Genomic DNA, 14669 nt, shown 5'->3' with positions numbered 1-14669 from the left:
TCACTGCGGCGTGATATCTCAGTGGGCTAGCACTATAAAACCAGCTTCAGTCTGGGCTAGTACAAGCAGCCACACATACATACACACGCATGCACGTCGTCATATGAGCGAAATATTCTCAAGCACGACGTTAAACCCAATTTCACCTCACCTCACCTATTAGAGCCCCGATGGTACGGTATTTTTACATTCCTATTTTACAGTTATTACAGTATGTACATGTCTAGGTATTTATTACTGAGATAATATGCCAGGTGATCAGTGATACCAGGGTACCCGGATACATTAATTAGGACATACATGGGTGTTGTCAGGCCAGACAAGCTGACTACCACCTTGCACCTTAAAACTATAAATGTTAAGGTATATGCAACTTGAACCTTGGATCTCCAACCACCTTAACCCACACCACAGAGACAGTTTCAGTGCCAGTCTATTGCAGACTGATGTCACAGAAAACAGACATTACAGTCATTTACAAAAAAAACATGACCTAAAAGTTCAAATTTAAATCAACTTATTGATGTCGGTCTTTTTAACATGGTGATATTTTTCTAAAGTGTTTAAATCACAGTGTTATTTGTGTCTGTTGCAAAAATCTCTTTTTAATTTTGTGTCAAATTATCATGGTGACATCCTGTGGATCAGTTTATGATCTTAGTGTGGCAACAGTAATTTTGTGTCAAATTACCAAGGTGACATCCTGTGGGTCAGTTTAAGATCTTAGTGTGGCAACAGTAATTTTGTGTCAAATTACCAAAGTGACATCTTGTGGGTCAGTTTAAGATCTTAGTGTGGCAACAGTAATTTTGTGTCAAATTACCAAGGTGACATCTTGTGGGTCAGTTTAAGATCTTAGTGTGGCAACAGTAATTTTGGGTCAAATTGACAGGGTGACATCTTAATAATAATAATATGTGTATTTATAACACACTGGATTCCATACAAAAGTGTATACTCAAAAGCGCTACATATAAAGGTGATTGGAGTGCTACAAGACATAAAACATTTGTACATAAAAGGGTTGAAACTTTTGACGATATGTTTGTTAATCACTGTAGTAGAGGTGAGTGTGTGAGTGAGTTTAGTTTTACGCTGCACTCATCAATATTACATCTATATGGCGGCGGTCTGTAAATAATCGAGTCTGGACCAGACAATCCAGTGATCAACAGCATGAGCATCGGTCTGCGCAATTGGGAACCGATGACATGTGTCAACCAAGTCAGCGAGTCTGACCACCCGATCCCGTTAAGTCGCCTCTTACGACAAGCATAGTCGCCTTTGTGGCAAGCATGGGTTGCTGAAGACCTATTCTACCCCGGATCTTCACGGGTCTTCTGAAGAGGAATGTTTTTGAGGCACATTTGAAGGAATCAACGGATGTTGTTAGTCTGAGTTCGAGTGGCAGCTGGTTCCATAGTGTTGGAGCTCCATAGCTAAAAGAATGGAAACCAAAGGCTTTTAGTTTACATCTTGGGATGACCAATAGATGTTGATCAGCTGATCGTAAGGCTCTTAGTGGAACATGTTTGGTCGCCAACTCATTGAGGTAGTCAGGAGCAGTTTCATAATGATAATAATAATAATAATAAGTGCATTTATATTGCGCTATTTTCCATCCGTTGCGGTTGCTCAAAGCACAGGTATTAAGGATAGTACTTAGAGAAGAGATGGGTTTTAAGTTTGGACTTGAAGACAGCTAAAGATGGGGAGGTTTTGATATCAAAAGGAAGACAGTTCCAGAGAGAAGGAGCACAGAATGAGAATGATCTCTGGCCGAAGGATTTGAGATTGGTCCTGGGGATGGTAAATAAAAGTTGATCATTCATGATAGCGCTAGTGGGCTAGACTCAAGATTTTGTACTCCACTTTGGCATTATATATAGTCATCTTGTGGTTCCTAATAAGATCTTAGTGTGGCAACAGTAATTTTGTTTCTAGTAACAAGGTGAAATCTTGTGTTTGGATATTCATATAGCTCACATATCCATGCACTAGTGCATGCTCAAGGCGCTGGTATTTTTCCCCTCAATCATTGGATGTCAATCTCAACAGCACATCTTATTATCAATCTCAGCTCCCTGGGGATCATACAACTCTTGCTGCCACAAGGCGCACCAAGTTATTGCAGCTTTCCCATCTTTATATGAAATAGTTAAAATTTTATTACCACAGTAATTTGTATGAGCAAAGCACTACGTCAGATCACATTAGTCACCAGTAGTGTAGTGTTAGGAACAGTCTCGGACTGCCTTCATGACTGCATGTCTGACCCCCATTATGTATGTGTATATAGTCATAGCATCTCTGAAAGCTCTGTGATGTTGGTACACTTAATCCAGGCTATTGTTAATGAGAATGACAACTTTAACCTTACTGACCTCTTAGTCGCTACAATGACGTCCTTGCATTGTGACACCGACACAGTGGCTATTGTAGATACTGGGACATAACAAACTTTATGTTTTCTGATTTGATGGTGTTATTGAACATGCAGTTGCTGAAACTCAATTTTATTTTAAGAATGCCTTGTTGAATATATAACCTAAGAATACAGAATGTGGTAATGGAAACTCTTTTTATTATGATTTTGTTTGTGATATTTTTCTATATACAGGTCTCAAAAAACACAAAAACAAATGTCTTATTTTTGTTAAAAAATATTTAACTTTACTATGTTATACTATTTCAAAGAGGCATGGATGGCTCATATATGATTCAAATCTAAATTTCACAAACGGCCACACTCTACGTACATGCACACCAAAGATTCAGGTTCAAGTCCCCACATGATTACAATATGTGTGAAGCCCATTTCTGGTGTCCCCCACCATGATATTGCAGGAATATTGCTAAAAGCGGCGTAAAACCTCACTCACTTACTCACCCTCTCACTCACTCATTCACATGTTTTTAGTGTTTTAATTTTTATGAGTTATCCACATCACTTCATAAATGCAATAATCTTGATTTTCAGTTCACATCACTTTTTAACTTGCTGATTGTTCTCTAACCACCAGTACTAGAAATGCCTGGGATTACCAGCATACCGGAATATCGCAATACCCCTTTCAAACCATATGTATTGCAATGTTTTTCTCAGAACTGGTATATTGGGTAATAAAGTATATTTGAAGTTTTGTGATTATCTCTATGGTTTAATTTAACATCTACACAGACTTTCATTCACACTGAAGGTTTCCATTGGAATTAATTGACCAAACAGCATACTTTACATACAATACATTTTATAAATAAGAAAATGCAATCCCTCAAAATCAAATCGAAATTCGAAATTTCTATTATCACAACCATTAAGTTTATTTTTATGGATTGAGTGTGTTGAAAATAGGCTCTGTATGTACAATAGATGCCACTCACTGTCAAACACTTAGGCTCCCAATATATCGCAATACATATCGGGATTGAGTACCAGAATCGCAATATATTGCAATACAATTTTTTTGCCAATACACAGCCCTAACCAGAGCCCTGTTTCACTCAAGCTCTCGTAAGCCTAAGATCTCGTAACTTTTCTCGTAGCATTCTGACGTACTATGTTACAGTATAGGAGGTACGAATGCTACAGGGAAAGTTACGAGATCTTAGGCTTGCAAGAGCTTTGGGAAACAGGGGCCAGCACTCTAACAGAATCATCCTAAGAAGAAAGAAACTGTTCCTGGCTGCCGTTGTACAAAACAACCTTAGAGCTAAGGCTACCTTAAGTCCATGTTAAGGTATGGGAGTTACTGTCACCTTAGAGCTTAGATCGTTTTGTACAATGGCACCCTGTACAACAAGTCCTTCTATCTCGCCGTCTAATTTAATCAACATGCGTTCGTACAAATCAGGAACACATGCATAACAAACAGGGCATGGATTTATTTTAATCAGGAAAATTTGAAGCTGTCAATTCTTATCTTCTGTTTCCAGTTATGGAGGAAGTCTTGTGAAGATTAAAGGCTTCAACAAGAACAAAGGAATCAACAAAATAATTAAGGACCTCCTCAAGGGCAACTCTGTGAAGATAAGTGAGGCTGCCGCTCAATACACATGGATAGGTAATGAAGACATATATGCTACATTACATGCTATGAAGCTCTGTACATTTTTCACTGTCTTGTTACCTCAGGATGTTGAGGACCGCCTCCGTGGTGTAGTGGTTAGAGCGTCCGCCCGGAGAGCGGAAGGTTGCGGGTTGGATCCCCGACCACGTCATACCAAAAGACGTTAAAATATGGTACTTGTTGGTCCCTGCCTGGCACTCGGCATTAATGGGTACGACAAGATCTGGTCGGCTCGGAGTCAGTGTAATGTGTCTGAGTGGGGTATTCATGCTTCACTGCAGCATGGTATCTCAGTGAGCTAGCACTATAATACCAGCTTAAGTCTGGGCTAGTACAAGCAGCCGCACATACACCTACACACGCATGCACGTCGTCATATGAGCGAAATATTCTCAAGCACGACGTTAAACCCAATTTCACCTCACCTCAGGATGTTGAAGTTGAATATGGGGCGGTGGGGTAGCCTAGTGGTTGTTCTCTCACCACCCTGAAGACCCGGGTTCGATTCCCCACATGCGTACAATGTGTGAAGCCCATTTCTGGTCCCCCGCTGTGACATTGCTGGAATATTGCTCAAAGCGGTGTAAAACTAAACTCACTCACTCTCTGAAGTTGTATATCTTACTATCAGGGGCATGTACATAGTTGAGCAGGTCAAGCTGTTACTTGCCATGGGCTAGATCCAGGTTTGTTTCTCTTCATGGGTTTAATGTGAGAAGCTCATTCTTGGTGTCCTATGCTGTATGTAACAGATGTTTACCTGAGTCTGTCAATTTATGAGTCTAATACTTGATTCCACAAAGCATTTTTCCTGCTACAAAGTAAAATATGGCAGAAACTTTTCTATGACACCCGGGTTTGATTCCCCTTGTGGGTACAATGTGTGAAGTCCATTTCTGGTGTCCCCTGCTGTGGTATTGTTGAAATATTGTTAAAAGCAACGTAATGAGAAACTCACTGACTCACTCACATGTTATCATTAAATTTGTTCCATAACACGACTATTGCTTCAGTATAGGGCATCTTGATGGATTTAATTCTCACTGTTATTTGTAGACAGTTTATTAGTTAAAATAATCCTTCTTCTCGTTAGTGGGTAATGTAAATACTGAAGGTTCAACCCTCAGTCTTTTCGTCATGCTTGAGGTTTTACATTTTCAACCCAAAAGCAAGAATTGTTTTAACTATCTTAAAAGCCATAGTTATGTTTGAACAATACATAATAAGCCTTCATGAATTATAATGACCGTTTGAGATTATATTACCCAGGGTTCCAGCGGGCAGCCAATGGCAGCTATTCATGGTCTGATGGCGAGACGACTGCTGAACAACAAGGCTTCTGGTCAGAGGGGAATCCAGTTCAGTACAAACATGGTACGTTCAGCAAGTAGATGTATGTCAAGCTCCGCAGAAATAACCTCATCCCCATCCTTGCTTATCATCCTGAATTTCTTGTGTAATTAGCAACTGAAGATGAGAGATGAGGCCCTTCAAAAGAGGCTGGCCTGATAACTTGATTAGACCCCTGGGTTCCATCATGGGGTCGGGTATCGTCTTGCTTACAGAACCAGACAAATTAGGTATCAGGTAAATGGGTTCTAAGTACGCTTCAAAATGCCTTATTTACCTAATGTAATTTTGCATGGTCAGACTCTAAAGATTTTGGGGGGCAACCTCAAAATAAAACACAAAATGTTTGCCTCAGTTTTTACATAAAAAGAGTAAAAGCTCATTATTTTATTCTCAGAGATGGTACTTTTTATAACCTTGCCAGACATTTGGCATTAAGGGATAAAACAAAGGTTGGCTCAGAGTCAGTATGCTGTCTATAGTATCTCAGTGGACTAGGTCAATATAGCGACACATTAGTTCGAACATAGCTGACAGAGTTGCATCCCTTATGCATGGCAGAGGCAAATGAAACGAGTTTAAATCCCAGTTTCGTCTTGATTATGTGTCTAGGTTTGTCAGTGCCAATACAATTATCTTGGATCTGAAAATGTAAATGTGACAGATAATTAGAGATTTCATCTAACAGCTGCTGTGACACTCACTCACTCACTCACTCACTCACTCACTCACCACTCCTCCTCACTCCTCTCACTCCACTCACTCACTCACTCACTCACTCACTCCTCACTCACTCACCACACTCACTCACTCACTCACTCCTCACTCTCCACTTCACTCCATCTTCACCTCACTAGTGAAGCTAACATAGTGTGCCTGGTACTGGCATATTATCTGAGACTGACACACTATCTAGTATTGACAAAATGTCTAGTATTGACACAATTACTTACAAATCTTTACTGACACACTGGAATTACCGATGTTTCAGGATCCAGCAAGTGCACAGACGTCGACCTCCTGTCCTCCAAGTATGGAGAGTTCCGCTGGAGTCTGCGAGGTTGTGAGAAAAAGAAGCCATTTGTGTGTGAAGTGAAAGCATGTAACAAGCACAGCTACCGGTGTGCTGACGGCAAGAAGTGCTACTGTAAATACTGCAAGTGTGATGGACAGCAGGACTGCCAGGACGGGTCCGATGAGTGGGATTGTGACAATGGTAAGTGTTCAGTTCATCATTACTGGCAAACAAGGATAAGTTGGACAGGCACAGAAAACGCGTTTACAAGAAGTAGGCAGTGCACAGCAATGAACAAACCCATTTGGTTTGTGAAAGGTAGAGCGGGCCCTGATTTCTCGAAACAAACTTAAGTTTTTACTCAAATTTCGCACTGAGTTTGACAATTTTGAAACAACTGAATTTTTAACTCAACTGCATTTTAAAATTAAAAAGTCCAAACAACTTAAGTAATCTATCCACTAAACTCAAATTGCCTACTATGTTTGAGTTTAATATCGATTTCAGTTCTTTCTGGGAAATGCATTTTCCTGCCTTTTCTCAAATTTGAGTAAAAACTCTAACTTAAGTCAAAACTCAGACTTAAGTTTGTTTCGAGAAATCGGGGCCAGATGTAGTCTAGTGCACGTGCATTAAATGACGATGAAATTGATTCCGTGCGTAGCTGCACATGCCTTGCTCATAAGACTCTCACATCGGTGTAGCAAGTCGCACTGCACTTGATCGCGAGACAACCTGGGGCCCCTTCACTAACAATGGCAAGCACCAGTGGGTGGCACTCATACATGCTAACACAGGTCAATTGTCAGGTCGGTGCACAGCTTATCCTTGTTTGCCAGTAAATCATTACAGAGTTAGAATTGGTCTTCAGCAGCACCTGCTTGTCATAAGAGGCGAGTAACGGGATTGGATGGTCAGACTTGCTGATTTGGTTGACACATGTCATCATATCCCAGTTGCATAGGCCGATGCTCATGCTGTTGATCACTGGATTGTCTGGTCCAGACTCAATTATTTACAGTCCACCGCCATATAGCTGGAATATTGCTGAGTGCGGTGTTCAACAATAAACAAGCAAACAAACAAAGTTTTTACAATTACTTCACCTTCTGCACCCCAATGTTGTCAGCCTTTCTATATCCTGTACATCAAATCACAATTCAACAAGCAGTAGTATTTTCCAAAGCATCACATTTGCAGTACCGTCATATGAAATATGTGGCCTAATGTGTGGTAATGCAGATATCTGTGTCTGTAGGTCGGCGGTGTGGAGGAGAGCTGTCTGGAGCAAGTGGAACATTCCATACCACCAACTTCCCAAAGAAATACCCGAAACACACAGACTGTGTGTGGAGGATCAATACAGCAGTGGGTACCAAGGTCCAGTTAGAGGTCAGTGTTTTGTCCAGGCTGAGCGTCCATACAGACCCTGAAAGAAATCTTCTGTCTATAAATCACGTATTAGAAAATTGAGAATATTACCCTGCTTGCAAACCCTTGACTCTGCACTCAAGTCTGTCTAAACCTGAGTGAGTGAGTGAGCGAGTGAGAGGACTATTTATCAACCCACTATGAGGTGAGGTGAGGTGAGGTGAGGTGAGGTGAGGTTAAATTGGGTTTTACGTCATGCTTGAGAATATTTGGCTCATATGATGGCGTAAAATCGCGTATGTGTGGATGCGGTGTATTGTACTATCCCAGACTGAGGCTGCTTTTACTAGTGCTAGCCCACTGAGGATAAATCCAGACTTCAGCTGGTTTGAGCCGACCAGTCCTTGCCGACCAGTCCTTGCCAATTAATGCCACCCACTATAAGAGTCTGCCAATATATGTATGTAATTAGTCTGCCAATGTATGTATGTAATTAGTCTGCCAATGTATGTATGTAATTACAATGATATATTCAAATTGCGGTCAACAGTTGAATGAAATTGCCTTGATTATTTCAGTTTGTCAACTTTGATGTTGAGTCCAAATATGACAGCGTGACGGTGTATGACGGTGCTGATGACACGTCACGCCAGCTGGGGAAATACACCGGGAACAAGAGACCAGCCGTGCCCCTGGCCTCAGGAAACTTTCTTCTTGTCAAATTCAAATCAGATCATTCCAAAGAAAAATATGGCTTTAACGCAACATGGAATGCAGGTAAAAATCAATTGCTCATTTAGCTTGTCTGTAGTTTTTAGACCAGGGTGTGCAACCAACTATTCAACATAAACACACACACCATGATAAAACTGAACTTCTGTTCAAAGACAGGTTGAACCCAAATTACTCGTCAGTAGAGGTTGCATACACATATTCCTGTTAAGTATTTGTTACAGTGGAAGCCCTCTAAACCGGCAGCCCTCCAATCCAGCATGCTCTCAATATTGGCACTAGAATTTGATCCCAGCAGAAGCTAGTTAATTTATGATAATTTACACACCCTCTAATCCGGCGTCAGTCTATTCCGTATTTCGGCACAACAAAGACTGCCCAATTGACTGTTTGTACAGTAATTAACGCTCTCCAAACCGGCATCCGATATCTCTGCTCTCCTGTTGATTGGCTGATTGGCTGAACGTGTATTAACAACACAGTGGATTACCATCAGCATTAAGCTCATTGATGTTGTCTGATAAAAGAAGTATGGATAAGGATTAGGCCTAAGTAGGCGAGGTAAATTGGTGAATGACACATGTCACTTGTATTATAAATTAATTGTTGTGTGAATGAAAACAGTAAATTTGACCAAATTAACATACTGATGCATGACTCGTTTTTGACTGTTTACAGTAAAAACAGGCTCATTTCTGGCCCTATTATGCCACGTTGTTTAGTCGTATTTTACGGCAAACGGAAGATCATTCTCAGGTTGAAAAGGGAAAAGTTCTCTAAACCGGCATGCCCTCTATAGTGGCATTTTTTGTCAGTCCCAATGAATGCTGTTTTAGAGGGCTTCCACTGTAATTGGATAAAAATGGTGAAGACACCAGTTGGAATTGGTCTTCAGTAATCCATGCTAGTGAAAAACGGAATCAGGTGGTCAGGCTCACTGACTTGGTTGATATATGCCATCGTATACCAAAATGTGTAGAGCTGTGAAGATCTGGGTTAGAATTGGTCTTCAGGAACCCATGCTTGTTTTAAGAGGTAAAAAAACAGGATTGGTTGGTCAGGCTCGCTGACCTTGTTGATATATGTCATCATGCTAACACGGGTCAGTTGTCAGGTCGGTCCACAGCTTAGCCTTGTTTGCCAGTAAATCATTACAGAGTCATGAAGATCTGGGTTAGAATTGGTCTTCAGTAGCCCCTGCTTGTCATAAGAGGCGAATAACGGGATTGGATGGTCAGACTTGCTGACTTGGTTGACACATGTCATCATATCCCAGTTGCATAGGTCCATGCTCATGCTGTTGATCACTGGATTGTCTGGTCCAGACTTAATTATTTACATACCACCGCCATATTGTTGTAATATTGCTGAGTGCAGCGTTAAACAACAAACAAACAAAACAATGTTCATGTTTTCTTATTTTGTTGACAGTAACATTCAGTGGGCCCCAAGATTCCTGTGGAGGGATGCTGACTGCTAGACGTCCGGAGAACTGGTTCACCTCACCACAATACCCAAACAATTACCCTGAGAGTATTGTGTGTGACTGGACAATCAGAGCAGAAAACTCAGGAGATATTGTCACACTACAGGTATGTCACAGTCCAAAATAACACCACAACCTCTTCCTAACACAATCAACTGTGAAGAGTGAGTGAGTGAGTTGGGTTTTACGCCGCTTTTAGCAATATTCCAGCAATATTCCAGCAATAATCGTGAGGGGACACCAGAAATGGGCTTCACATATTGAACCCATGATGGGAATCAAACCCGGGTCTTCGGCTTGACGAGCCAACGCTTTAACCATTAGACTACCCCACCGCCCCTCAAATGTGAAGAAACCAGAAAAGTTCGACTTGACATTTCTAATAACAGTGTTTCATCCATGATGAAACTGGAACATTAGGGTTCAGGAAACTTCAAGTAAACAAGCAGTAAAGTGTTTACCTATTCAGATAATGATAATATATGCAACAGTGGATTTGTTTTTTGACAACAGATTTGTACTTTATCACAACAGTTTTGTACTTTATCACAACAGATTTGTACTTTATCACAACAGTTTTGTACTTTATCACAACAGATTTGTACTTTATCACAACAGATGTTGTACTTATCACAACAGTTTTGTACTTTATCACAACAGATTTGTACTTTATCACAACAGATTTGTACTTTATCACAACAGATTTGTACTTTATCACAACAGTTTTGTACTTTATCACAACAGATTTGTACTTTATCACAACAGATTTGTACTTTATCACAACAGATGTGTACTTATCACAACAGTTTTGTACTTTATCACAACAGATTTGTACTTTATCACAACAGATTTGTACTTTATCACAACAGATTTGTACTTTATCACAACAGTTTTGTACTTTATCACAACAGATTTGTACTTTATCACAACAGATTTGTACTTTATCACAACAGTTTTGTACTTTATCACAACAGATTTGTACTTTATCACAACAGATTTGTACTTTATCACAACAGATTTGTACTTTATCACAACAGTTTTTGTACTTTATCACAACAGATTTGTAGTTTTTCAAGTGTAGATCACATATAGTGGAATGATAAGGCTGGTTTGTCTTGGCCAGTATGCATGTGGTATGAAAGACCCTTATGACTCGGCAGATCCTGGCATAGCCAAGGTATGCAACTCTTCATAGCTAGTTGTAAGCCTTCAAATGACCATATCACCTTTACCTCAAACAGATATGGTATTGTAATGTCAAACAATTCTGAGATGTTTAAATGATCACATTGTGACTTGTGTGGTTTCCTTTACCAGTTTGAGGACTTCGAGTTGGAGAGTCCGTACGACTGGGTGGAGGTCCGAGATGGATCCGGTGAAGACGATGGGCTGTTTGAAAGATTCACCGGTGACAGCTTGCCAAAGATCATCATGTCCAGTGGTCAGAGTCTGTTTGTGAGGATGAAGACCGACTTTGCCTACGTCCTCCGTGGCTTCAATGCCACCTACAGCAGCGGTATGTGTTAGTGAGTGACTGAGTGATGAGTGGATACATCAGTTAGTGAGTGAAAAACTTTATATTGCAGCAATATGAATGAATGACTAAATAGTGCAGCATATATTCTAAAACAGTCTGTGAGACTTTCTCCACTGTGATATACCCATAACTCTCACACTTATGGAAGCAGCCATGAAGATCCGGGCTTGAATTTGTGTTCACCAACCCATGTTTGTCGTAAGAGGTGACTAACGGGATCGGGTGGTCAGACTCGCTGACTTGGTTGACACATGTCATTGTATCTGCATAGATCGATGCTAATGCTGTTGATCACTGGATTGTCTGGTCCAAATTGGATTATTTACAGACCACTGCCATATAGCTGGAATATTGAGTGTGGCGTTAGACAATAAACAAACAAACAACTTATGGTAGTCAAGGTACTATGATCATCCCTTGGTGCTCAAATCAGTCACTGGTTGGTGGTTTAATTACATGGCTTAATGCATTGGTAAAGATGATCAAACCTTTCAGCAAGTATCATCTGCAATGACTATTTAAATTTTCACATATTAGAAAATTCATCCCTAAAAACCTGGCTAAAAAAATCAGCCTTAAAAACATTTTAGCCTAATCTGAACATCCTTTAATATGCCCAAAGGATGCCAAAGTATGACAATGTGGCACTTTAACCGTAGAATGAGTTCGATCTAGTCGTGTTTTCAGATAGGGATCTATGCATAATATGCATCACAATAAACCAATTAATTTTGAGTAGCTTGCATACAAGTACATGTGAAGAAATTCAACAACCCAATTGTACAGCAACTCTGTGCTTTACCCATTGTTACTTTTTCAACTTACATACATGTACGACTAAAAAGGTGTTTTCTAACTGACTGACTGCCAGCATCATACCTACATTATGTCTTCTGCAGCGAATAGTGCATATCTGTGCAACATCTAGCTCATTGTAGCTAACACAGGCATCTCTGTTATGAGGTTAAGTGATATGTGACTCGCTTGACAGAGCACACAAACATATGCAAATAAGTTACCTGAACAGCACACATGCAGAAATATTTACAATAGTCCTCTCATCTGTCTAAAAAAAACAATGGACAGGACCCAGAAGAGTTGAATGTGCAGTAAAGTTAATTTATAACAAACATGCTTATCTGTCACGAGGACTTGCTGTATATTTTAATTGAAATGCGTGAGTGAGTGTTGTTTAATGCTGCATTCAGCAATATTCAAGCTACATGGCAGCGGTCTGTAAATAATTGAATCTGGACAAGACAATCCAGTGATCAACAGCATGAGCATCGGTCTGCGCAATTGGGATACGATGACATGTGTCAACCAAGTCAGTGAGTCTGACCACCCGATCCCGTTAGGGGCTTCTTATGACAAGCATGGGTTACTGAAGATCAATTCTAACCCGGATCTTCACAGGTCTAAATGCCTATGCATACTACAGTTAGATGGTTAAAATTACTGGTCACTTCGAGTTTGTTAAAACCATAGTTTAATGTATTAGATCTGCAAAGTAGACTATTTATATTAACATGAATGATAACATGTTAGTAATACCCAATGGCTAAAAATATTTTACTGTGCAAGGGTATTTCACTTCAAATTTCATATCACATGCATGACAAACTAATAAATTGAATATCCATTTGATATTGCAGTCAACTATATTATTCAGTCTCCATGGCAACTGTTTCAGGATGTGATGTAACAATCCGGTCGGGACATGCAAAAATTGAATCTCCTGGGTACGGCGTCAGTAACTACCCAAATGACATCAGTTGTTCTTGGCGTCTCTTAGATCCCCAGCAGAGAGAACTGTCGCTCATATTTCAAGCCAACTTTGATACTGAGACCAGTATCGATCAAGTGTTTGTAAGTATTGTAACCATGTAAGCTCAAACAAACTGAGTGAGTGAGTGAATTTATTTAATGCTCCTGTGCACAGTGTTTCACTGAAGACATGGCACATCAGCTTAATATTTAAAGAAGATGAGTGAGTGAGTATGGTTTTACGCCGCTTTTAGCAATATTCCAGTAATATCACGGCAGGGGACACCAGAAATGGGCTTCACACATTGTACCCATGTGGGGAATCAAACCCGGGTCTTCGGTGTGATGAGCGGACGCTTGAACCACTGAACCGCACCGCCCTTAAAGAAGATGAGAATCTCATGCATGGCTATGGTACCACAAAGCAAAGATCATACTCAAGGTGACTCTGGGATTCAAACCCATGATCACATGATCAGCAGATCCTTGTGTGACTGAGGAATGGAACTCTTCTAAGCAAAATGAGATGCCTTAGACTGGAATCATGTCAACGGGTACTTGTCCTACAATGGGAGGCTACTCTTCATGACTGACTGACTGAGTTTGGTTTTACGCCGCTTTTAGCAATATTCCAGCAATATCACGGCGGGGACACCAGAAATGGGCTTCACACATTGTACCCATGTGGGGATTCGAACCTGGGTCTTCGGCGTGACGAGCCAACGCTTTAACCACTAGGCTACCCCACCGCCCCTACTCTTCATGAAATGTAGCATTAAAGAGCTGTTATAAAAGTTTTATATGTTGACACTATTTAGGGCAGAATGCTTTCATATTTGTAATGACCCAGTATTACAGTATTACATCAGTGGGATTTCAGTAGGGTTGTAATGATGAATCAAACTATCGATGGATTGCAATTGTTGAGTCTCCGATAGCAATTAATCAGTGGTGGAAATGAAAAACTATTGATGCATCGATAGTATGTGAGACTATCGATAGTTTAGTAATTGACTTCCGTTGATAAATGCTCTGTGAGCGCAAAAAGAGGAAGTACCAGATTCGTTCACTTTTACTTAGAGTTATCTGCCCCTGTTACTTCTTAACAAACTTAATCTGGGTTTCAAGTTTCTTGTCAGTTATTTAAAGAGACTGAAACTACTTCAGCTTGTTTTTATTTTTATATAAACTATACATTCATTTGGGAAATGACCTCAAAAGAGACAATTCTAGGAGAAAAGAAATTGCAATAGTGTTGCAATAGTTGGTCGCAATAGACTATCGCTATCGCAATAGTTGTTTCCCCCTCAATAGTCACCCCTAGATTTCAGTGTTAGACTA

At 40.2% G+C, this 14669-nt stretch overlaps 1 protein-coding gene across 1 annotated transcript in view; it reads left to right on the top strand.

Annotated features, from left to right (window-relative positions):
- Window positions 1–14669, top strand: part of LOC124284103 — a 156665-nt gene that overhangs the window by 59535 nt on the left and 82461 nt on the right. The window contains exons 4-11 of the mRNA XM_046720161.1: window positions 3937–4064; window positions 5340–5444; window positions 6412–6636; window positions 7694–7827; window positions 8385–8583; window positions 9970–10130; window positions 11342–11540; window positions 13255–13430. Of these exons, the coding sequence (XP_046576117.1) occupies window positions 3937–4064; window positions 5340–5444; window positions 6412–6636; window positions 7694–7827; window positions 8385–8583; window positions 9970–10130; window positions 11342–11540; window positions 13255–13430 (1327 nt within the window). The remainder of the gene's footprint in view (window positions 1–3936; window positions 4065–5339; window positions 5445–6411; window positions 6637–7693; window positions 7828–8384; window positions 8584–9969; window positions 10131–11341; window positions 11541–13254; window positions 13431–14669) is intronic.

This window comes from Haliotis rubra, unplaced genomic scaffold, assembly GCF_003918875.1.
Source record: "Haliotis rubra isolate DU_JTF1 unplaced genomic scaffold, ASM391887v1 Scf33, whole genome shotgun sequence".
Taxonomy (NCBI): domain Eukaryota; kingdom Metazoa; phylum Mollusca; class Gastropoda; order Lepetellida; family Haliotidae; genus Haliotis; species Haliotis rubra.
This window is presented reverse-complemented; position numbering and strand designations above follow the sequence as displayed.